This window comes from Cryptomeria japonica, chromosome 3 (assembly GCF_030272615.1).
Source record: "Cryptomeria japonica chromosome 3, Sugi_1.0, whole genome shotgun sequence".
NCBI classification, from domain to species: Eukaryota; Viridiplantae; Streptophyta; class Pinopsida; order Cupressales; family Cupressaceae; genus Cryptomeria; species Cryptomeria japonica.
In genome coordinates this window covers 292,006,498-292,033,493 of record NC_081407.1, presented here as the reverse complement: position 1 = coordinate 292,033,493, position 26,996 = coordinate 292,006,498, and the positions used below count along the sequence as shown (strand labels likewise).

Below are 26,996 nucleotides of genomic sequence, written 5' to 3'. Positions count from 1 at the left end.
AGTGTCCATCTGGATAGCCACCATAGTCTGCTGAGTGATGACAGGATGTGATGAAGATGTCATGAACTCATCAAAACAGGTCATAGAAGTATCAATATCAGACACAGGTACATATGAAGGATCTTCTGAAAAGATATTCAACAAATTTTCCTGAGGATGGCCTTGAGATGGTTCTGCTGCTGAAAGTGGGAGGACGTTCTGCGGAGATTCTGAAACTGAAGGGGCAGATTGTGAGCTCACATCTATCACAGGAGGAAACATGGGTACCTCAATAGGAAGTGAAGAAAGAGAATTATGTGGAGACTCTGTAGAAAGTGACTGAGGAGCCTTATCAGATTGAGTTTCTTCCTCTGAAGCTTCAGGATCAATCACATGAATTTCCAACTGTGGCTTCTCCTTGCCTTGAACTGTTATTTCCTGAGGAGGAAGCACCATTGCACGGCTGACTCGCAATTTAATCCTCGTACTAGAAGAGGATGCACCTTTTTTGTTGTCTAGTTGAATTTCAGACTTCCGCCCAAGAGGACCTGTAGAATCATCTTCTTTCCCAACCTTAATCTTAATGAGCTTGACACCATTATTCTTTAGCTAGATATTGGTATTGGCAAGAACTGACTGGAATCTATCCAAGATAGAAGTGCCTTCCTTGTGGGACCAGTGGATAGAAGGAAGCGGAGTCTCATCAACATTCTGATTGACAAACTCAGGATCAAGAACGTTACCATCATCAATCATACCTTGTGGCATGTTCACGAGGTTTAGATCCACAATCTGTTCTGCAATGAGTCGGCAGTAATCCATCTTGTGAATCTCCTTTTCGGTACGAAGATCAACTCAGATATCTTCTATCCGGTGTACATGGATGAAGGTCTTCTTGATCTTTTCCTTCATGCCTTGGTAATCGAAATCAGCTCTAGGTTTGAATCTTTTGAGTCTGATTTCCTGCAACTCAGTCTCCATAGCCTTGGCCTTGATTGAAGTCAGTAGAGAATATTGACCAATCTTCAATGGGTTGTTGGAAGAAATACCCATGCGAACCTTGTGCTTAACTGACTAGTGTGTATGCACAGCCATGATCTGCCTTCCCAATTCCATGAGAATAATCTTATCTGTTGGGTATCGTGGGAGCATGTAAGGCTGCCTGCCATAGCATCCAACTCTCATGTAGGTAAAAGTTGGAAATTGGAGAAACAAACAACCATATTCTTTCACCTTTTCCCATGCTTCATCTGAGACTCTTTTGTTCTTCAAGTTCTTGTCAAATTGACACAAATAATGACCAAAGAAAGCATCCTGAACCCTTCTGAAATGAGACCTACTTGATCTTAGAGGCAATTGATCATAGTATTCCCAAACCGGTACAAGCATGCGGTCACCCTTGGTGGAAAGACCTGGGAAATGTCTAAGTGACGCAGCAATATACACGAGATATGAATTCATGTAGAAGGTGAAGGTAGTAGGGACGACTGCAAGTTGCTCACACAAAGCATCACTGATGATTTCACCCCAACAGATGTGCTGAGACTGCCTTACTAACATAATAAATTGGTACATCCAAGGTTCAAAAACATTGGAATGCTCCAATCCCATCATACGGCTAAGAAGAGTAATAGTATCACCGATCTCATTCTTGAAATCAGACCAATATAACTTTGCCCATCTGGTAAGCGCAGTGCGAGGTTCATGAATCCATTTGTTGATATGACGCTTACAGTCTTTCTCCCTTTTGGCAAAGTATTCAACTGCACTTTGCTTAGAGATCTCTATATAAATGGTTTCGGAAGGTATTTTAAAAACCCTCTCTATAGCTTCTGCATCCAGGCGAATGATCACTTCCCCGTCATCATTTCTAATGACTCGTGTCTCTTTGTCAAAATGATGAGCACATGCTAGAATAAATTCTGGTTCTAGGGCAGCAACTGGAAAGGATGCGGCATGATGGATATGGCTGTCCAGCAACCGTTGCATATCACCCTCCTTCGGATCTTCAATCCTTTGTATGAATTCGGACATGTCAACATGCCCTATCTCAGTATCCTTGATACGATCAAGGGAGGAGGAGATCTGTGACTGCGGAACTTCATTCTGGTATTTATCATACTTGTATTTCATCTTTTTTGGAGTGGGAGATGATGATACATCTGTCATCTGGAAACAACTGGGAATGCTGCAATGTAAATCCAAGAGTATCAAGGCAATATCAAAGTTAGTATCTTTAGACATTTTCACTCCTCCAAATGAGAAAGTTCAACTTTCATATTTTGGCTTTGTAAGAGGAGATATAAGAGGTGGAAAAATAAGCTTTTGACTTATTTCGGGTTTTGAAACATGTTTCGCAAGTACACAAGAAGGAAGTACAAACGTGCAATCGGGTTTTAAATTCCGAATGCAATTATACTTGCAAAACACGAAGCATGAATAAATGGAAGGAGAATGAATTTTCAGTTTGGAAGTTGGGAAGAACACATTTGCAATTGGTTTTCTAAATCCAAATGCAAACTTATTTACAAACTGAAAATCGAAGGAATGGACGGAAAAAGGTATTTAGGCATGCGGGAAATGACGAAGATGATAAGTATGGATGAGGGAATTGGAAGCGGATAGGTAAAAATGAATTTCGGGAAGATCACTTGGAACTTTGTCATACCAAAATGGGAAGGACTTTCAACTTGCAATCCGGATTTCAAAACCCGAACTTGGGAAGAACTTGATTTTTTCGTCATTGAAACTTGATTTTTGGACTAAAGAAGGTTAAGTCTTTGTCCAAAAAGGGAAGAACGCATCTTGAGGTAGAACTTTTCACACTTGCAAATTTCTTTGCAAATTGGGAAGATTGCAAATTGGGAAGAACATATTTGGAAGAACACATATTTTCCTCTTACTTGCAATCGGGTTTCTAAAACCCGAATGCAAGTAAAGAAGGAGAATTTTCAATGGGGAAGAACACATTACAAATTTCTTTGTAAAATGGGGAATTCCCTCTCATAAACCCAATATGAACATGAACAAAACCAAAACTTAAACAAGAAAATGTAAGGAAAGAAACAAGAAAGAAATACAAAAATAAAAATTACCTTGAAAAGATGAGGAGAGATCCAAGCTTGTAGAGTCAACCAAACATGGAAGATGAAACCCTTTAAATAGAATTTAAACAAAGGAAGAAACTTAGCCACGCATGGTGACCAAAGAAAAACCGATTTGCTATAAAAATGCCATGAAAAATGCCAAGGAAGTAGTTCGAAAATGATTTGATTCATCATTAAATACAAGAGAAAGCAAAAATGATTTAGAATTGAAAGCATACCTTGAATGAGAAAGGTGCGAAACTTGCAAAAAACGTGACTGGTTTTTAGGGCGTTTTTGCAAAGCGATTCCCCAAAATGCGCACAAAACGGTTTGAATGAAGTTTGAAATCCAACGCATTTATGATTAAATCAAAAACGCCTTAGGAAAGGGTAGATTCGAACCTCCAAACCATGGCAAATGGCACAAATACATGATTCAGAAAAAAAAAGGTTGAAGAAGACAAATGGCGATAATCAGTTTGATAGATGCGTAAAACAAGGGTTTGAATCCTTCAAAGTTGCAGCAAATTCGCATTTGGAAGGAATCCCTATCCTTCCTCCAAAAAATTCGAACCCAAATCAGTTTGCAAAGGCATGGGAGAAATTTCGGGTTTTAGAAATGAAACAAGAAGTTTTCAAAATGTTCATATTTTTGCCTCTAAGGCAAATTTCGGGTTTTAGAAAAGGAAATACAAGTTAAATTACTTGTAATAGGGAAATAGAATTCCCTTTACAAGTGATTTTACTTAAAACATGTAAAGGGATTTTAAAATCCCATTTACAAGTTCTATTTAAAAATAAAAAATAACTTTAAGTCATAAAAACATGTAAAGGGGTTTTAAAAACCCATTTTATAAGTTTTATAAAACACTTAAGTCATTCTACTAGTAAAGGGGGTTTTAAAACCCTTTTTACCAGTTTCCAAAAACTTGTAATTGGAGAAAAATTCCCCTTCAAGACCAAAAGCTTCAAGGGGGTTTTAAAAAACAAATTACCAGTTACTGGTAATTATCGAAAAATTCCCCTACATTGAAGCAAAAACATAGCAAACGGATTCGAAACGCGACGAAATTCGAAATGTAGCTTGGGGATGGATCAACAATCGATCCAGTCCAAGGATGGCGCGAATTTCTACCTCGGGAAGCATGCCATAAAGTAAAATTTTTCATTTTTTAATAAAAATTTTCATGTGATAGTCCAATTTTTGAAATCAAAAATTGAGGACAACAAGTATGTTGGCCAAACTTCTCACAACAAGAAAAGGACAACATATGGAGTGCCGGAAATAGGCGATTGTGGAAAAGTTTCTTTGCCACTACCAAATGGAGGTGCATATTGGACTTAGTAAAATGCAAACTTACAGGTGCCAATTGAGAATTTGATGTGGCCATATGGATGATGGACTATATGATTAGCTTGAGCATAGGTAAGGTACACAATTGGGCCAGACTACTATTCAAGATAATCAAATAATTCCTCTCTTAGAAACACAAGGCATTTTACATGACGGAGCATGCCATAGCTCTATTCTTGAATGTCGTTTATACTCAAGTTCCTATTGGCAAATGGCACAAATTCCAGCCTATATCTCAGCTTGATCCCTCTTGGCCGACGACATTTTATTTGACTACCTTGGACATGTAGGAACCAATTGGGGAAGAAGCACAACTAGTTGGAAGAAAAGAAGGCAGAGGGACATGTTGGGTGATGGTGGAGATAGTACAAAGGACAATTATGGGCCTATCAAATTGTTGTCATCCACATTAGCCACTACACCAACAAATGAGGTACCATTGGTTGTCGATACACAATCCTTGCTGAAGATTAAGATAGAAGAGGCCATCCCAGTCGGTGATACCACCACTTTGACACTTCTAGCCACATTGGAAGGTACATTGCCAATCTCATTGCCAACACATCGCCCACATTTGCTAGTGGAATCCACTTTACCCAACAAGGCCACTCTACCAGGAAAGCCATGTTACAATCCGAAGGCACTTTTCTTAGAGACACCACTTTGGCTAAAGAAGCCAAATGGATTGATTGTTGGCTACACCTACTTGTCTTATAATAGAAGTTCCAGCCTTTCCCTCATCGAGTTCTCCAAGGCTCATGGATAATGGACTCAAGTAGTAGGAGGCAAAATCAATCATATGGTTGTTGATAGTGCCCAACGTAGTCCTACATAGAAGAATGTTTCGTAGATTACACCACAGTTGGATTTGGCTTCACAAAAGTTGCCCAAGGTCAACCCACTACTTGAGGAATAGATAGAGGAGTCAAGTGAGTCAAAGGGAGGAACAATTGAGATTCACCTGATGAGGACCTGATTGGCACAATTCAAAGATATTTACAAGATTTAGATTCTATGGTCGTTATGCAAGAGATTGGAGAAAAATTTGAAAATATTATAGTATTGTGTGTGTTATGGGAAATAGTTGTGTCAAGTGCAGGAGCTTCCTTATCTATAGAGACCTAGGCAAGTTGTGAAACTATAGCATCTAAATCAGCACACTCAAGGGCTAGATCCCAATTCTTTGTGACACCCTCATTGTATTCAAGTTTCTAACATGACAAGAGACGAAGGTTGGAGTGTGCGTTGTTGAGTATGAACCAGGATAAAAGAAATAGAACAGAGAACAGATACTAAAACAAGAGTACAACAACACAAAACCTTATCTTGGGAAAACCCTCCACTTGAGAGTGAAAAACCCAACCCGCAAAAGTAATACCTTTATTGAAATCTTCAAATGACCAATACATATATTAAAGCTTCAATTGACTATCACAAAGTCTGAATCGCTTTCTTATCAAATACAACTCCTTGACAGAATGATAACTAATGATATACTCCTCTCAGAACATAAAATTACACATCAATTGTTCTCCTTAAAACAATGAATGCCGAAAATCTTAGAATTCGGACTTAGAAAAAATACTGAAAAGTATTACACGTGACTATATGATGAAGCACACAAATAACTATGCCACAACTTGGACGATTCAGAAATACATATGTTGCCAAAGAAGAACAGCACATGCATCAAGAAGAACATCTATATAATTCTGAACCGAACGCCTTATCTTTTGGAGACATCGATACCAATAGCTATCGCGGGAATACCAAAAGACATCCACACCCAAGAAACGGTCACACACCCGCAATAACTCATGAAAAACGGTAGATGAAGAGACAAGTATGAACGGAAGAAGACAGATAAGCCACCGACAACAATCCAAGTAGTGAACTTCACCAACGACATGAGAAAGGAAGACGAATGCACATGTCATGCTTGCCATGCTGGATGAACAGTTACGGAGGAGCTAGCCATGCTGAGGATATGAAAATAAATCACCAATGCAAGAGGAAGGCTCTCTCGCAGCTATATAACTTCAACACTCCCGCTTAGCAAGAGAGAGATCTTCAATATGTCATCACATGATAAGTACACATAACTGCAACCCAAAAGATGCCAACAAAAACTCATCACAGATTTTCTCAAATAAAAAATGTTATCTCAGCATAACAATATTCACCATAGCTACTTCTAGAGGGTGGATCAGAAAATAGAAAATAAAGTCATAGAGTCACATGCATGACTTCCACCATGGCTACTCCCAGAGGGTGGATCCACCATAGCTACTCCTAGAGGGTGGAACAAGGGATTTCACCTCGAACTTCTCTCACAGAGAAGACCTCATTAACAAGGGATTTCACCTCGAACTTCTCTCAGAGAGAAGAACTCATTAACAAGGGATTTCACCTCGAACTTCTCTTGCAGAGAAGAACTCGTTAACAAGGGATTTCATCTCGAACTTCTCTCGCAAAGAAGAACTCATTAACAAAATCTTCAAGACAATGAGGCTCCTGAAATGGCAGGCTCCCTCTGAAGCTGGAATGCCAGGCTCCCTCTAAAGCTGAAATGCCATATTCTCATTTTAAAATAAGAAACCTTCTGAATTTACATTAGACCTTGGATCCTCCTGAGGTGTCCCTATGTTGATTTCTACAGAAGAAGCTAGATGAGAAGATCTGAATTTGCAATCTCGAGCAATGTGACCATATTTGTCACACCTATAACATTGAATATGGGATAAGTCCTTTTTGGGTTCTGAACAGAATCTGATTCTCTGTCTCTATCCCTCTTTCTTCTTTTGCCTTTTTCCATAGAAGAATGAGTAACAAGGACTTGATTTTCCATATCATGATGATTATGCCCAATACCTCTTGCCTCCAATCTGTATTCCTCTTGAATACAATCAGCTCTCAACCGATCAAACTTGTGTAGATCATTTCTTCCACTAATACCTTGAATGAAAGATTCCCAAGAGTTGGGAAGTCCATTCATGGCTAACGTCACCAAGTCTTTATCAGCAAAAGATTCTCCAATTGCACTGAGCTGATCCTTTAACTCTGTAATTTTCATGAAGTATGAAACAACTGATTCTTCTTTATCCATTTTAACATGCAGCAGTTGACGTCTCAGGGTTAGAGCTCTGTTGGTGTTGTTGAATTCGTATAGGTCCTTCAGAGTCTAAAACATTTCTTTGGCTGAACCCAACTTAGAAATAATAGGAACCAGATGATCCTTAATAGAATCAATCAGAATTTTCTTTGCCATGGTCCTGTTCTTTCTCCATGGAACTTTCTCGGCATCAACAGAAGATTCTGCTACATCTAAATTGACATAGTCAAGAAGATCATTCTCTTCAAGAGTAATCAAAATTCTAAATTTCTAGGAAGAGACATTTGAAGAACCATCTAGTATGTCTTCTACTTTCAACCCATTCACCATTGTAAAAGGCTTAAACAAACAACTGAAAGAGAAAAAAAAAACTTAATACTTTTGGTTCTGGATCAATTCCTTAAACCTGCTCTGATACCATGTTGAGTATGAACCAGAATAAAAGAAATAGAACAGAGAACAAATACTAAAACAAGAGTACAACAACACAAAACCTTATCCTGGGAAAACTCTCCACTTGAGGGTGAAAAACCCAGCCCGCAAAAGTAATACCTTTATTGAAAACTTCAAATGACCAATACATATATTGAAAGTTTCAATTGGCTATCACAAAGTCTGAATCGCTTTCTTATCAGATACAACTCCTTGACAGAATGATAACTAATGATATAGTCCTCTCAAAACATAAAATTACACATCAATTGTTCTCCATAAAACAATGAATGACGAAAATCTCAGAATTCGGACTGAGCAAAAATATTGAAAAGAATTACACGTGACTATATGAGGAAGCACACAAATAACTATGCCACAACCTGCACTATTCAAAAATACATATGTTGTTGAAGAAGAACGACACATGCATCAAGAAGAACATCTATATAATTCTGAACCGAATGCCTTATCTTTTGGAGATGTCGATACCAATAGCTGTCGCGGAAATACCAAAAGACAACCACACCAAAGAAACGGTCACACCCTCAATAACTCATGAAAAACGGTAGATGAAGAGACAAGTATGAACGGAAGAAGACAGATAAGCCACTGACAACAACCCAATAGTGAAATTCACCGATGGCATGAGAAAGGAAGATGAATGCACATGTCATGCTTGCCATGCTGGATGAATAGTTACGGAGGAGCTAGCCACGTTGAGGATATGAAAATAAATCACCAATGCAAGAGGAAGGCTCTCTCGCAGCTATATAACTTCAACATGCGTAGACCAAATCCTCTACTTTTTTGCACCAACAATTGCACTTGATTGAGTGGATGGAATATGTGCTCCAATTCCACTCAACTGAAGAACTTGCAACATGTTGAGTTTGCATACAACATTTAGTATTTAATTTTATAATTCAAGAATCAAAACTTAAAAGTTAAAACTGAACCCTTTTTGACTGTTGCAACCCTTGTAGATTGAATTGTTGTGTTGGAGATGAGAGTACAATAGTGGACAGCTACCTAGAGCGAAGTTTAAGACTAAAATGACCTTCAAAAGAGCTGTAAAGGGGGTTGGCCTGCCAAGCAGCCACTGAAAAAAATCTTCAACTGGTCCAAAAAAACCCTTCAAAACTGCTGCAAGATCTTCAAACAACTTGTCCTCACGTGCCAATACAATCCTTATGCAAAGATGATCCAAAAAATGTATTTACCAAGCCTTACCAATCCAAGAATGGTACGGCCACACAAGCAATAGCAGACTTCAGATTTGCTACAAAAATCTCTTCAACTTTGATGCTCAATGGAAATCCCTAAAAATGGAGTTTCTCCTCACACCTTTGGCTGGTCCCTCATAGTTGTAGATGTGCTAAACAATGGAGTTTCCGTCTCCAAAGTCCTCAAACCCTAAGGTTCAGACAAACTCTTTTAGGGAGGCAAGAATGAAAATAAAATCCAACATAACATACCAAATGATTTCCAAATAGCCTCTAAGTCATGCACCCTAATTAGGGTTTCTTCCCAAACTTTATGTTTTTAAATTGAGTTTTGCTTTTCTCTTTAATACTCCTTTTAATTTGAGATTATTTAGGACTTTTAATATCTCACTCAATTCCTTTTTCTCTCTCCTCAAGGGCATCCAAGATAAGTCACTTAATTTCACCCTTTTATCATTTTCAATTACTTTATTGTAACTTAATAATTTGGCTTTCCAAGACACCTTTAATATCTTTTATAATATTACAAATAACCATAAAATGAGTGAACTCCATTTTCTCTCTCTTGGGACATCTAGCAAGGAGGCACCTCACCCTCTCTCTAGACTCATGTATGCCTTTGAAGGAGATATTCTAGGATTTAATGTAGTTTTATACTGGCAACTTGGAGATAACAATACTGTTGACTGATTCACCCATGTTTACTCTAAAGTGCCCTCTAAAATAAGAGAAAATCACCAGTCCAGTGTCCTTTGCCCGTCCTTATCAGTCTACAAAGACTTCATTAATAGACTGATCCTTATCTATTGACTCTGGCTAAGGAGACATTACACTATTACAGCTCAAGAAACTTGGTAAGTTTGTAATTCTATGCCAAATACACCCTATGTCTGTTAGAAGAGCTTTCCAATCATATATAACAAGTCCATCTAACTTATCCTATGGACCTAGTAAACCATCTTGGAGCATCATAGTCTTATCATTCTCTATATAATAGTATCAAAGTACATTAATAAATTGGTTGCCATATATATTAAAAGGTTCTCTTAGATCCATTTTTGTTGCAAGTAGTTTTTCTTAGAGTGGTTGAAATATATTTTGTGTTTGACAGCCCATTTCAAGTTTCTATGTCGTTTTAACCCAGTTTAAGGACAAAAATGCTATGAAACTCAAAAATAAAGGAAAGAAAGATATCTAGTATATCTTTGGGTTAAAATATTTGTGTTATTTGTTGTTGGATCCTCCTCTCTCCTTGCGTCTTATTTCATGTTTTATTTTTTTATCGAGTGTTTGTACATCCTACATATTCTGAGGGACTGATTTACTTGAACCACCCTCAATATATCTTTTTATTAAATAGGTATATGCTTGGGTTTATTCGCAAGTTGTATTTTCTTCTCAAGTTTTGAGTATCCTACATTTCCTAAATTACTTTCATTTAGTTGGACCTCACAAATTACACTTATTCTCACAAGTATTTTCACTCAAAATTGCATGCTTGCACTTGGGTTTTACTTAAAATTGATTATTCTAACATGCTTAATGCAAAAATTTGAATTTTTTTTACTTGGGTGCTAGAAAATATGAACGCTATACAAAGGGAGCTTGAGCTCTACAGCCTGTAGGGTAAAATTCCACATAAACAAGCTTCTAGAAACAGTCCATCCTACGTATCTTTTCCATCTAGCGAAGTATGCAGTTTAGGTTCAAATACTTGAAAATAAATAGATGTGGCATTCTAAACTCAATATCTACGGTTAGAAGAGATAATAACTTTTCCAAGTGTAAAATCTCTTGATCTGTGTGGTATTAAGCAAATCTATGATAAGATTTTACAGTTATCCGTGTGGAGTTAAAGAATCTATCAAGAAGATGTGAAAATGATTCCTACGCTAAGATTCGTACAATTAATTAAATTTGATTATCTTTTAGATGTAGACTTACAATGTATTTCATGATATTTTTTACATCAGGGTGAGGATTTGCTGCGTGAAAGTGGGATTCCATATGCAATAGTACGTCCTTGCGCTCTCACTGAGGAACCTGCTGGTGCTGAACTTATTTTTGACCAGGGAGACAATATAACGGTGCGTATATAACTTTATGCTTGTTGCAGAATCCATCTTATATGGACAATAAGTTAGTCGTGAATTTTCTGTCCACATTGCAACCATAACTGAGTATAGGAGGACATGTATCAATAACAAAGAATCAATCTCCGATCTTTTCTTTGGTCCCAAAGAGAACATCATAACAAGCTATAGGCTCTGACACCTGACATCGAGATTTAAAATGAGAGATAAATGATAAACAAGACAGTACAATGATAAATTAGGAAATGTGAAGGATCCATTGTCAATTTAGAAATCTGTCATCCATTATTGTGCATAGCAAAACTGCATTGAGATCACGTCTTAAAGTCTTCATTGATAGCATCATTGCGGTTTGAGAACATAAGAATGTTAATTAAGAATACTTGATAGTTGAGGACTTCCATCAATTTTTTTCAGAACAAAATATCTAAATAAGATTAGGTGGCTTTCTAAATCAAGACAACCATACAATTATGGAAAATAATAATTTAGTTCTGAGTGATGTATATCAGGGCAAAATTTCAAGGGAAGAGGTTGCTCGAATATGTGTTGCTGCATTGGAGAGTCCAGATGCATGTGATACTACATTTGAGGTTTGCATTGAAAATCTCTCATTCTCAAACTTAGTTTTGAATGGGCTTAAACTGAAGTTGGTCCACTTTATTTATTTACATAATTGACATGTTTTGCAGGTGAAGAGTGTTGTGCCATTTAGTGAACCCTTCACAATTGACGCAAACAATCCTCCTCCAGAGAAGGATTATAAAATCCATTTTCAATCTCTAAAGAAAGGTATCACTGGAAAAGAAGCATTAGATAGAAGTCCAGTGGCTGCATAGGATTGTAAACATTTATTTAGTTGTTATTTATTTTACTTTATCCAAATGGCCACAATATGAATCATGGACTTAGTCCAAGTGCCTTAACTGATTCGGAACTTATACAAGCATAGGGTGAATCATTTCCAATGGCAAAGCAATCTCCAGTTAATGTAAAAGGTGATTTAGGTTAGATCTTTCATGTGTAAAAGAAGTATTGTACTATATGCTATTGTTGTATTAATTTTTGAGATTTAGTTGTGCAGTAATAAATTGATTTATATGGACCACAATTTCATGAGTAATGGTTATAATAATCCACATTTTATGAGTATGAATGTCCCATTTGGCACATATGGGATCCAAGTGATGTGCACAAGGACAAAGCATGGGAACTATTCAAGATATCATCCATCCTGTGACAAGCTTTGATTATTTTTTTAATCCATCAACAAATTCTACTTTATAATTTTCGATGATCTTTCATTGTGCCACCAATACTCTTTATAAACATTTAGAATTACCCAAAGAATTTGACCTTATATTCTTCTTATAATTATTTTTTAAACCGGATCTGAAAATACTTATATGAGAAATAACATGTCATTTGTCTTTTCACGTTCACATGTATGCAACTGACTAATATCCATGCTATTAAAGCTTATATGATTATATTCACTTCTAGTTATCAAATGCTTTTCTCATATTTTTGATAAATATTACATGCATATGTTCAGTTTATCACAATTTTTTAGAATAATTGATTTCATTGCTTATGTATAAGAGATGAGATTATTTATAAGAATATTGTAAACCTATATACCTTCTCTAGTACCTTTGGTTAGTTGTTTTCTATATCCTGCCACCTTCACACCAAATATTAACAATTGCAAATATAGTTTTGTTGGCATTCACCATTAATTATAGTTCCAAGTTCCAATTTTAGACAAAATATACCCTATCAAAAACATATTATTGGAAAAAGGATGGTTGCTATTAAATCCTTGTATTTGTGTTTCTTTTATTGTGCTTTTATCCATGTTATTTCTTGATGTACACCATCATGGTAGGGAAGAGGAGCCAGAACATGTGCACCCTACTTTGAGGGTCCACACCACGTGGATCCAAAGACTAATTTTGCCCACTGGCCAGGTAGGCCGCTGAGCTGGCTACCCCAAATCAAAATCTTAGCCATTGACTCGACAATTTGCCACGTGTCATGATCGTAATTGTCCAAAGTGTCTTCATTATGTCACTTTGGTGCATCGATCGGAATATGATCAGGCCCACCCCGTCAACCTACCATGCTTTCCATCCATATGGAATGGGGTCATTGCGTGGCAATCAACCACATCCCCTCCCCAATTAACCACCTCCGTCAACATTTCCTGCCGTCACCTTCAAACTTGGAGTGCAATGGCATTAACTACACGGCACCTCACCTTACATGCACCTAAAGGCTCATGTTTATCGAGCAAAGGAGCATTCAATATGCTTGACTCCTCACGGATTGATCCATCTTTGCATCCTCGACTCTTTGCTTTCTTTCACGCCACAACGTATTCGCCATGGGACGCTACAAATTCCTCCTCGGACCTGAACATGCACACCAAGATGCAGGTAATGCATGCCTTCCTCTATGCATTCCATGGTTTTTGTTAGGGTTTCACAACTTTTTTGGTTTCGTTTTGCCCATTTGTTTGCATTACTTCCTCGTGTGCTCGAATTTGCAAGTGTGGAGCTGAATGGCGAGGACGAAGGAATGACATTGACAGAGAGCACAACGACACTTTTTGCCTTCGACCCAGGTGAGGATTTATCCTCACTAAGGCCCACCAATTTCAACCATCCTGTTTTTTTGTGTTGTATTCCTTGTTTACGCATTTATCCTTTAGGTTTAATGTTTTTTGCGGTTGTTCTCTAACTGTGATGTCCTCCATTGTTTTGTTTGCTTGTCCTTTGATGTTTATGCATGTCTATGTGTTTCTGAATACTACATTATGTGTTCATAAACACAAATACATAAAAAAAAGGGAATCATATATCTTTGTTCTAGTTTTACTGTCGATTTAATGGTGACCTGTGAATATAAAAAAATCATTTCAAGCATCACTGTTAATATTGGGATTAATGGTTTAGATTTCGAGCATCACTGCTAATATTGGGATTAATGGTTTAGATTTCAAGCATCACTATGGTTTAATGGTTTTCAATTTCACCGTTAATGTTTAAGGGTTGAATGGTTTCAAATTCATTGTTTCACTTTCATACATGAAGGGTTTCATTTTTTCTATTGCAAGGAATCGGTTTAACAGATAAAGGGTTTGGGGTTTTCTATTTCAACATTTATGGGTTTAGAGTTTCAATCTCTTCGAAGTAGGGTTTCATTTTCACTCTTTTACGTGTACAATGTAGGACTTTAAGGGATTCAATTTCAATGGCCATGTGTTTGCAAATTCTCTATTAATGTTTTAGGGTTTTAGGGGTTCCAATTCAATGTTTGATTTGCGTTGAAGGGTTTCAATTTCTTCGTTCAAAGTGTTTCAATTTAACTGTTTTAGGGTTTCATATTAACAGAGCATGGGATTCAATTACATTGTTGATGTTTAAGGGTTTACACTTTCAAAGTTAATCTGTAGACATATTTAAATTGAATTGTTCATGTTGGGTTTAATTGTTTCAATCCTTACATTATCAATTTCACCCTTCCTGTTTATGGGTCTGAGGGTTTCAAATTCAATGTTTGAAATAGTTAAATTGGATTTGTGCAATAGAAAACTTGAAACCCTTCAACATAACAGATGAAGGGTTTCATTTTCACTGTTTTTGATTAAGGAAAAAACAGGTTTTGAAGGGGCCCCGAAACCCTTTACAAGTAGAACTTAAACAGCAAAGCTGCGAGAAACAGAAAAGAACAGAAACCACAAAAAACTGAAGAAAACCCAAAAAAGCCCCAAAAAGCCAGCAGGTCTTCCAGCATTCAGATTTTTTCCAGGGCTTTAGCCAGAGTTTTGCTGATATCATACAGCTCTTTGATGTTGTCATTGAAGTTAGGGGGATCCTTTGCTGAAGCAGCCACAACTTTCTTGATACTGGCCCTGGTTCTCTTCGCAGTACCACCCATCGGATTAGCATCATCGCTTCCAGTCTGGATGGTCTCTTCCTCCAAGTCAAGATCCATGACCGGTTTAGGAGTGTAGGTATGATCAACGACCTTGGCGATGTCCTCCAGGTTTTTAATGACAGTAGAGAGGATACTTGGGATAACTCCCATCAGATTTTTCATCGCTTCTTTTCCCTCTTCCAGCGATTTTACCTTTTTCTCCATTTCCTGCTTCCAATTAATCTGCTCTTTGTTTTCATCCTTCCTTTTTTCATCCGTTTTAATCCCTTTCTTATCCAGGTTTTTCAGGGTCTCGTAGGTCCATCTATCGAAATCCATTCTAGCCTCAAAGAACTTCTTGAGGTTATCTAGGATAAGCCCTTTACTAGCACTTTCCTTGTTCTCGCTATCCTTATCCTCAGTCAAGTCCTTCTCAGAGTCTTTGTTCATTTTCTTCTCAGAATTCACTCCGATTTTCTCATTATCCTTGGGTTCCACTTCTTCCATCAGATGGTTGTTGTCCTTACCAAGGCGTTCGCTGAGGGTAGGGCTTTCTTGACCAGGCTCATTATTGCCGCTTTCTTCCTCGTTACCCAGCTCCTCGTCTTTATAGCTATCTTCACCGTTGGAGTTGTTCGTCTCTATTCCGCTGCTTTCCTTAACAATGTCTTCTGTTTCCAACCTAGGGACGTTTTTCCTTTTTTTGCTGGAGGACGCCTTCTCCTTGCTAGTTTCTCCCTCTTCCATCTTTCTCTTGCCCGGAGAGGTGGAAATCCTCTTATTCTCCAGCAAGGCGAGGGTTTTGCAATGCTCATAGATGAGCAGCAGAAGTCCGCAATGGAGAATCGGGCTAGAAGGGTTAGTCCTGTGTTTGTTGAGGGACCTGGAGAGGGACCAAAAGAGGTAGTAGGGCAGGGACATCTTTTTGTCGTGTCTGAAATGGTTTAAGAGCACGGAGTGGTAGGTGTGGGCCCTAGAAAAACGACCTTCAACCATGATGTACTCCATAATTGCGTTCAGAACCCAGCCCCACAACTTCTTGATGTTTGCAGCTTCGTAGTAGCCCCCAGTAGCCTTGCCAATTTTAGCTCTCTCTTTCTCTTTTCGCGGGAACAGGTTAACCGCGTTGTTGGAGACCTTAAGGTCTCGAAAGAAATTAAGCCCAGAGTGGGGCATTCCGGTCATAGTGGAAATGAGTCCAGCGTCCAGCTTAAACTTAACTCCATAAAGTTTAAAAGAGCCATTAGACCAGTTTTCGGAAATCTTGGAAACGGCTAAGTTAACCCTACCTTTGTCATAGTCCTCAAGTTTCTCCATGAAGCTGGTAAGAGAGCCCTTCTCCAATTTCGCCTAGACTTTTGGCATCGCTTTCCAGGTCGACGTGTTGTCTGGTTTTCCTCGCCTTAGGTCTCCTCCCATCTTCAGATACGTGTTGTCTGCTCTGTTTCTCTGCAAGTTATCACCTTATTTTCCAATGTTGCTCAAGTTTTCGAACTAGGTAACCCACAAAGCGTGCGGCACTTTATTAGAGATAATAGAAGATCTGCCGCGGCGCCAAGTAATGAAGGCCTTTCTAGCAAAGCATAAATGATGCTTTTTACTTGTCATGATTAAATTGTCGTTCTCTCCCCGTATAACGGTCCTTTCTAATGAACTCTTTGATATTTAAATTGAGATTCTCCTCGTGCCAAATCATTTGGGAGTCAGAGTTTAACTCCAGTATTCTCTAAGCAATCCGCCACACTGTTTTGCTCTCTGAAGGCATGTTGAATAATGATTTCTTTGAAATTGACAATGATCTCCCTAGCTTTCATGATGATATTTTCAATAGACCAGGAAGGCTCCGATTCCCCTTTTAGGCACTTTATGATATTGAGTGAATCCCCCTCAAGCCATATTTTATCATAATTTAGATTTTTGGCTATAATTAAGGTATTCAAGGCTGAAGAGGCTTTAGCAAAATGGCTAGTTTGATTCCCCAGAGGACCAGCCACCGCCTTAAGACAAGTTCCAGCAAAATTCCTAACAATGCCCCCATATCCAGCTTTACCCGGATTCCCTTTAGAGGCCCCATCAAAGTTAGTCTTAATCCATCCTTGCGGGGGAAAACATCAGACTAGACCTTCTCTTCTAGTTTCCTTGCTAGTAGTAGTGGTAGAAACGTTCCACCTGTCTTTAAAATCATCTTTAGCAGCAGGTCCCTGATCAGTGCAGTAGAGGCTTTCAAAGATACTCCTAAAGATTTTATCTGCAACCACTTCAGGAAAAGCCCTTTTATCCATAAAAATCATGTTGTTGCGCTCTTTCTAGATATTTTAGATAACAATCGGCAGAGTAAGTTTCCAGGTCTCCGCAATTTTAGGATTAGAATTAGGGCAATGTCATTGAAGCCAGGTATCACCAAGAGAGTTCGGGAAGACCCAACTTAGGTTCCACCTGGAAAGGATGATTTTCCAGATATCCTGGCTAGAAGTACATTGATTGAGAATATGGCAAGCTGTCTCTTCTTCCCTTATTTTGGATGATTTTCATTTTCACTGTTACCTCAAAGTGGGTTTAGACTTTCACTATTACAGTTTTAGGGTTTAAGGGCGTCTATTTCACTGTTTCAACTTTTTTGTTGATCGGTTTCATATATGTACTATTTTTGGGTTTTAGGTGTACAATTCAATGTGTTTCAATTGGGTTGAAAGGTTTCAATTTCAATGTTATCGTCTTTTAATATCACTATTGTAGGGATTAAATTCAATTTCACTACTCTTTTTCAATTAGGTTGAAGGGTTTCAATTTCATTGTTGTCGTCTTTCAATTGATTAAGGGATTCAATTTTACTATTTACAGGTTCACAATTTCACTTTTATTGTTAAGGGTTTGAGGGCTTTAATTTCACTATTGTAATTGGGCTCAACGGTTTCAATTTCATTGTTGAGGGGTTTACAATTTATATGTTTCATGGTTTTATGTGAACAATTCAGAAGTTTCAATTGGGTTGAAGGGTTTCAATTTCAATGTTGTCATCTTTCAATTTCATTGTCTTAGGGATTCAATTCTACTTACCAAGGGATTTAATTCCATAGTTAATGTTTAAGGGTTTACAAATTCACTTTAAATGTTTAAGGGTTTGAGGGCTTCAATTTCACTATAGCGGGTTTCAATTTCAATCCCATTGTTACCTATTTCCAAATTCAAAGTTGAAGTGTTTCAATTTCAATTGATGTTTTTTAGAGATTCAATTTATGTAATCTTTATTGATTCTATTATATGTATATATTTACTTAGTTGCATTCACTTACTATCCTTTATGATAATTCAATTGTATGGCCAATTTCCTTGTTGTAATGAAAAGGGTTTTATTCATACTTAGTTTCATTGTTTTGATTAATTAAAAACAGGTTTTTGAAAGGAAACTGGAACCTTGTTACATAGCAGGAGAAAGATAAAACATTAAAGAGGCAAGAAATAACAGTGTTTGGACACCCATACAAAGAACAGATCCCAGTTAAAACAAAAAGGGATCACAAGACAAAGAGAACAACACTAGACAACCTAAGGACAACACCGAAACAACACAAAGACAAGGACAGCTAGATGTTTCTTATAAGTTCTTCCGCATGAACCACCATTTGCTTCATATTGACCGCAAAGTTTTTCATATCATCCATCTCTTGTTCCTTGATACCAACCTGTTTCTGAGTGTTGGCCCTTGTTCTTTTTTCATGACCCTTTTTCTCAGTCTGATCCTTCTCATCCTCCTTGCCTTTAATCTGTTCAAATTTATTTATCAGCATGTTAACATGGTCAACAGTGGCCTCAAGGATCTGGAAGTTTTGCTCAGCAATCCTCTTCACAGTAAGCTCCATCTTATCCACTCTATTGACCAGATTGTTCAGGTTAGTTTCCAAACCCTTATCATATCTGATCCCTTCCAGCTCCTTCACCTTCTTTTCCGTTTCTAGAATTTTACTAACCATTTCCTCAATTGCTTCAGCCTTGTTAATAGCAACCATTAATTCTTTAACGTTCTCGGAGAGAGGCTTCTCACCCATAGTTGCCTTTTTTATCATATTGAGATCAATCTTCAAGTCCCCAATCTCTTTCGCCATTTTGCTAATGACCTCACAGAAAACCTTGATGTTGTCATTACCAATGGCACCATGACAGACATTTTGATTGCCCATGTTGTTCTCTTGACCCTCATTTTGCATTCTCCACGTGTTCAGGTTCTCCCCATGGTCACCATCCAACATTTCATCTTCCTCCTTACCCTTATTATTATCTATTTTTTCAACCTCGGAATCCTCATCAGAAGAAATAATAATCTTCCTTTTCACTTTATTTATCCCCTTACTGGTCTTCTTGGTCCTTTGGGTTTGCTTACCCATTCCCTTTCTCTTCTTGCTTTTTATGATTTTATCATCAAAAGACTTATCCTCAGAGTCTGAAAGGTCAAGATCCACAACAGTCCCCTTGCTCTTTCCCTTGGTCTTCCCCTTGTTACTAAAATCCTCAGACTCACCCTCAGTTTCAGAATAGAGATTGAACCCACTATTCTCACTTTCAATATCATCATCCCTAATTTGTTTGCCTTTACTAATGGGTTTCTCAATAATTTTCCCCTTCAACATCTTATAAACTAAAACCATTAAACCCTGGTGGAGGGCGTGATCTCTTTGAGAATCTTTCTGCATTTCACGAATAGTATGATCCATAGAGCAGGCAAGATAGTAAGGAAGACTAACCTTGTCACCATGGCGAAAGTGGTTGAGCAGCACAAAGTGATGCCCATAAGCCCTTGTGAATCTCTCGTCCAGAGTAATGTAGTCGATGGTGGCAAACAACACAAATCTCCACGACCTACAAATACACTTAGGGGAATAGTAGGGATTATCCGCCTTCACCAATTTCTTTTTTCTCCATCCGTGATAGGAAACCTATCCGCAACCTTGTCAGACACACTTCGGTGTATGTAAAATTTCATACCTTCTTTCACCATACTCGTAGCTTCAGCAATGACATCCTCGTCCACTTGCATCATCTGGGTGCCAACAAGAACCTTGCCATTCTTCCAGTTTTTTTATGAAATGCTTAGTGACAGTAGGGTCTTTCCTGCAGAGCCTTTCCATAAAAACATTCAAACCTCCTTCTTGAAGAATCTCCCAGACTTCATTGTTTTTCTTCCAATCCGAGCAAGAAGCCAGTTCAAACCTCTTTTTATTACCCCCCATTTTATCCTTAAATTCTCAATTCTTCCTTATCCCAGCTCTGTTATTTTCTCTGCGATCTCTATGAAAAAACCTAACAATTTTATTGTTGTTATGAAGAGCCACCCAGAATCCATGCCAAGTAAATATGATATGACAAATAAAACAAGCCTCGCCGCCGTTGTGATCGATCATAGAAAAATAAGGAAAAGGCATTAGAAATTGTGATTAGCTAAGACATGTTGCTTCATCTAGATACGGTCTAGTTCAATCAGAGATTTCGCCTCACACTTGAGATTTCGCCTCACACTTGAAATTACTCTCACCATAAAGGGCAATGATTTAATCAGAGCGGCAAGCCAGGTTGGTAGCCTAGTCAGCACACTTGTTGGCTTCTCTATATGCATGTGTGAAAATACACATTTCAAAGGTTTTACTTATATCCTTCGTAGTTTTGATGGCATTGTGTATAGACCAAGAGGGAGAGAAAACATTATTCAAGCAGTTAATAATGTTCAAAGAATCGTCTTCAACCCATGATAAGAAGCAATGGCCTCAGCAACATGATTGGTTTGGTGACCTATAGGAATACATTTGATAGCTTTGCATATTCCCCCTTCATCTCTTAACACCACACCGCACCTTGCATTGTCGGGATTACCCTTGGAAGCGCCATCGAAATTGATTTTCATACTTAGTTTCATTGTTGAAGTTCTTTAATTCTTAGTTTTTTTAATAGTTGCCATGTTTCTTCAATAGTTGTGAAGTTAAATTACTACATTTTTTCCATTAAATGGTGAAATTGAACACATTAAACCCATTATATAGGTGACACCCTTAAACAGTCAAATAGTAAACCTTAAACCCAATATTAATAGTCAGATTGAAAACCCTAAACCCAATATTAACTATGAAATTGAAAACGTTAAACCCAATATGTATGTCTATATAGGAATTTGTGAGTATGTGTTTATGTATTTTCTTGTGTATGTATTTATGAAATTGAATCTCTGCAACTGTCAAATTGAAATCTTTAAACCCTTAAAAATTAATAGTGAAAATGAAACCCTTAAACACAATTGAGTATACCATTCATTGCATTGGTTTAAGGGTATACACTACATTGTTCTTCCCTTTGCCCTACGTATCACTCATGCATATAAATCAGGGTGGAAGAATATATGTGTGTGTGTGTACATACATATATATACATATATACATACATATATAAATATATATATGTATATGTATATATATGTATATATATACATGCATGTATATATGTATGTATGTATGTATGTATGTATACATACATACATACATACATATATATATATGTGTGTGTGTGTGTGTATAATATATATGCATATATATGTATGTATATACACATACATACATACATATATACATGCATACATATATACATACATACATATATATATATATGTATATGTATATGTATATATATATATATATGTATATGTATGTATACATACATACATACATACATATACATATATATACATACATATATACATATACATACATATACATACATATATACATATACATATATATACATACATACATATATATATATATATTGTTGGCATTTTGGCACTAAGTTGTCATTGATGTCAACTGGTGGAGATTGAGCATAAAGGATAAAAGTACAAGTCGGTCTGAAGGATGGTTGCTTGTTTATGATGAAGAAGCAACGTGTTAAAAGTTGTCTCACACCACAGGAGGTGAAGATGTGCAACCGGTACCGGATGCTCTACCGGTTAATAGAAGGAGAACACTCTACTGGCCAAGGATCTTACCGATATGTGTTTTCTGAACCGACTGCGTGTTGGTAGGCCATGTCTTGATCGATGTGATGTCATGTGGAGCTGAGTTGGCAAGTGTGTTGTGGTTGGTGAAGCTTCATCGACAGGGTTGGTGAAACAGATAATCATCATTAATGAAGGAAACCACAAATCAAGGGATTGCATCTAACTGATTGTGACTCGAGGAAGAAGAAATGACAGAGGAAGATCAAGGAGCAGTTGGCGCCTGAATCAAGGCAAAGGAAACTTCTGGAACACTTTATGGGTCGTCTGACTTCATGACAAAAGATCTGATACATGATTGCCACTCCGAGAAAAACATGCATTGGATGATGAAAACAATGTGCAGGTGCAGTCTTCGAGGACATGTGATTGATCCAAGAAAGGTGGGATTGGATCTCATGAAGATTGTGTCGAAAAGAGAAAACCCTAATCGCTCAGGTTTTTGAATTGCATTCTGGCGAAAAAACAAAGTATAAGTAATGAGAGCTCCGGACAGGAAAGGTGTTGATGCTGTGAAGATTATGGAGTGACGAAGAGAGAGGGAGCAAGGAGAAAACTCTAGAAAGTGATCTGAGCAAGTTGCAGGGTGAGAGAGCAAACAAACCAGTGAGAGGATTCTATCGACAGTATCATAGTCGGGCAGTTGAACCTAACCGGCAAGGTGTGAAAGAGAAGATAGCATCCTAGGGTGATACAGTGTGTTGAGAGACTGTGTGTGAAAGGGAGAGAAAGATAACAGAGATTTATTTGATTCAAGAGTTGTAGAATCCATTTGCAACAAGAAGCCTTAATTGTATCAGAATAGTATTTCAATATACATCGCCAAGTTCAAGCTTGGTGCAGGGGTTGGTGCTCCTTGGGTTGGTGCCCAAAATCTTTGTAAGTTGGTGTTTTACCTATGAGGTTGGATTGGAGCAGTAGTCTCCAGCAGCTCTTCTCACCGAGGTTATTCCCATATTGGGTTTTCCTCATAAATCTGGTGTTGTGAATCTCTTGTGTGAATGACCTCTTTGTTTTTCTCTCTTGCCTTACTGGTATGACTGTTTCGTAGTTAAGTAAATAGTTGATTGTCTGAAATTTGATTGGTAAAAGAAAAGACTTAGAAACCACTAATTCACCCCCCTCTCAGTGGTATTTTGTGTTCAACAATTGGTATTAGAGCAAGGTTCCTAGTTATTTTTAAACCTTGGGTAGATTCTGGACTTTGAGCAAAATGGCAAGAAGTGAGCCTGCTTCCTCAAAAGCTCCCATGTTTGATGGATCCAACTATGCCTTCTGGAGTAGAAGAATGGAGACCTATATCTCATCTCTTGGTTTTGATGTGTGGATGTCGGTCAGGAATGGGTAAGTCATTCCCAATACTCCTCCCACTGATCTGGATGCAAAAAGGGAGTATGAGAATAATACAAAGGCAAAACATGCCATCTTGAGTGGACTATCCGATAATGAATTTGTCAAAGTCATGCACTGTGTTTCAGCCAGAGAAATGAAAATCGTCAGACTCGGCGAGTCCGAGTCTGAGACATGCTTGCCAAGTCTCTGGGACTCGGACTCGTCCGAGTCTGGCGAGCAGGCACTAGACTCGCCGAGTTGGCGAGTTTGGCAAAAACTCGCCAAACTCGGTGAGTCCAGTGCCTGAAACTCGGCTACTGGCTGGGTTACGTAAAATGACAAAAAAAAAACATTTTAAAAAGTTTTTTAAAAATGAATGGTCTCGTCTTTGTTCACTACAACCTCCGCCTAAGAATGAGAAAAATTAGAGTTACAACATGTCAACCAATAGAAAAATAACACCCAATGCCTTTATTAAATAATAAGTTTTTTTGGCCTCGCGCTGCCCCTTGACCCCACAAAGGGCGATGCCCCTTGATCCCACCTTGGGGGCGTTACCCCCAAACCCCCATCGAAAAATATGGGGGGAAACTGCGTCGATAGAAGTAGGGAAAATTTAACCTCCAATTTTGACACTGATTGGATCGACCAGGTGGATATAGAGCCTAAGAGTGTAGCCATGGCGGAGGAGGAGCGAAGAGCACGAGCATAGATAGGAGATTCAGAGGCAGATAGTGACACAGATGTTCCTGATGTTGGTGAGCATGGCATGGTGTCACGGGGAGCGGCTATGGCTATCGAATCATCCAAGACCTACCTTAGACGCCTTCGCAGGGGGTCGAGGCTTGAGGGTGCAGTCGTGCTAGCTCCTCTGAGCCATAGGCTTGTAGTTGTATTTACCTTTGGTATTTGTATGAAACATTTGATGATCATCATATGATTACATGGATTTTTTATTCCATGAGTTTTGTAATATTTTATACATTTGACAATATTTATATATCTATGTTTGTTATTTCCTTCAGCTACAATTTGTGTTTATGCTTATGTGATTGATGTATACTTGTGTATGTAATCAAATGAGTTGAGTTTGATGATGTTATTGTGTCTTTAAGGTGTATTCAATAAAGGGTGCCTGAAACAAGTTTTAAATCTTTAAAAATCTCTAAATATCTTGAGTTTTTCACTTTCCCGAGTCCAACCGAGTCTGAAGCCGAGTCTGACTCCAAGTCCTGAGTTCGAGTCCAAGCTGAGTCCATGCCGAGTCTGAGTCTTGTTTCTTTGGTTTCAGAAAAGGAGACATGGGACAAATTGCAGAGGTTGTTTGAGGGAGATGCAAAGGTCAAGGAAGTCAAGCTACAAATGCTAAGGAGCCAACTAGAAAGCATCAAAATGAAAGATGGTGAAAAGATTACAAACTATCTTCATAGATTTGATGAAACTGTGAATACTATTAGAGGACTTGGAGAAGAGATCGCAGAAGAGATTCTTGTCAAAAAGATACTTAGATCTCTCACTCCCAAATATGATACTAAGGTGTCAGCCATAGAAGAAGCCAAGGATCTGAAGACTTTTACAATGGATGAACTATTTGGCTCCCTGACAGCCTATGAGATGAGAACAACTGGTGAGACTTCCACAAGGAAAGAAGCAGCATTCAACATCACCAAAAAGGGCAAAGAAGTTATTACCCATAAAGAATCCAGTGAAGACTCTGATGTTGAAGTAGCAAACTTTGTCAGGAAGCTCAAAAGAGGATCCGACTAGTACAAGGGAAAGCTACCACTTAAATGCTTCAACTGTGGGAAGGTAGGACACTTCTCTGCAAGTTGTCCTCACAAAGAAGCCAGAGGAGATGAGTTAAGAGAGTTCAGAAGATCTGCTGGCAAAGACAGAGATAGGAATGACTACTGGCAGGGAAGAAGAGGCTACCGGAACCAAAACAACATATATACCATTGAGGATGATACAACAGATGATGAAGATCCATCAGAAGATGATGACCATGAGAACGACAGAAAAGTAAATCTTTTCATGGCACTCGACAGACTTGCTGATGAATATGAGGAAGAAGAGGATACTAAGGCTGAAGTGGATTTGGAAAGTGAACTTATCAGTGCACTTGAAGAATTGAGTAAAACAAGAAGAGAACTCAAGAGGGTTAAGCGTGTTGCAGGAGATAAACAAGATCTCTTGAAGCAATCTCTGGAAGAGTTTGGTCAGATCATATCTGACTTAAAATTGCAGCTGGAAGAAACTAAGAGGATCGGTGAAGCTACAGCCCTTGATCTGACAAAGAAAGAAAAGGAGCATCAAGAGCTGGAAGGAGAAATAATTTTAAGGATGTTCCCTTTAATAAAAATATAAAATGCTATAACTGTCAAGAATTTGGACACATAGCAAAGTTATGCAAAAACAAGAAGATCAAGAAAATGAAGAAAAATTCAGATCATGAACTGGTAACTGAACCTGAGCTGAATATGGCAGCTGACAAGAAGAAGGAAATCAAACCAGTTTGGGTTGAGAAAGAAAAGGAAAGGTAGAATCGAGTCTCATAGTGCAGACGACCTTGCATGCTGAAAGGAAAAATCTATGGGTGGTAGATAGTGGTTGCTCAAACCATATGATTGGTGACAAAAGAAAATTCATTAAACTTGAAGATTGGAATGGTGGATCGATAAGGTTTGGAGACAATTCCTCCATTAAAATAAAGGGAAAAGGAACACTAAGCATTGATGGAAAACTGAAGGCACATGATGTATATTATGTGGAAGGCCTCAAACTTAATCTGTTGAGTGTGAGTCAGATGTGTGACAAAGGTTACAAATTCACCTTTGACTCAACCGGTTGCCAGATAAAGAAAGACAGTACCGGTAAAGTTATGGCAGAAGGAAAGAGAACTGATGGAAATGTTTATAATCTAAAGGAATGCTATGAGTCCCAATGTATGTTGGGACAAGTAGATGAAAGTTGGTTGTGGCACAAAAGATTAGGCCACGTACATTTTGATAACTTAGTTGCAGTAAGCAAAAAGGGGCGTGTGAGGAATATTTCACTCATCATCAAACCGGTAAACACATTTTGTGATGAATGTGTAAAAGGTAAGCAAAAAAAAGTGAGTTTTAGGACAAAGGAGCACAACACCTCAAAGCCACTTGAAATTGTGCATACTGATCTGTGTGGTCCAACTAGGACAAGAGCACTTGCCGGTGAAAGATACTTCATGCTCTTCATTGATGACTACTCAAGGATGACATGGGTCACCTTTCTGCAAGATAAATCACAAGCATTTGAAAGATTCAAGATCTTTCGGAAGATGGTGGAAAAGGAAAGTGGGTACAAATTAAAATGCCTAAAATCAGACAAGGGTGGAGAGTTTGCATCAAATGAATTTGAAGACTATTATGAAAAACATGGAATTAGAAGGC

The 26,996-nt window shown here is 38.1% G+C and overlaps 1 protein-coding gene across 2 annotated transcripts in view; it reads left to right on the top strand.

Annotated features, from left to right (window-relative positions):
• The window catches only part of LOC131062702 (protein HIGH CHLOROPHYLL FLUORESCENCE PHENOTYPE 173, chloroplastic), a 200,517-nt gene extending 188,124 nt beyond the window's left edge, over positions 1-12,393 (top strand). For both annotated transcript variants that reach the window (XM_057996403.2, XM_057996404.2), the window contains exons 14-16: positions 11,163-11,276; positions 11,795-11,875; positions 11,975-12,393. In XM_057996403.2, the coding sequence (XP_057852386.1) occupies positions 11,163-11,276; positions 11,795-11,875; positions 11,975-12,121 (342 nt within the window). In that variant the 3' untranslated portion in view covers positions 12,122-12,393. The remainder of the gene's footprint in view (positions 1-11,162; positions 11,277-11,794; positions 11,876-11,974) is intronic.
• The last annotated feature ends 14,603 nt before the right edge of the window (positions 12,394-26,996 follow it).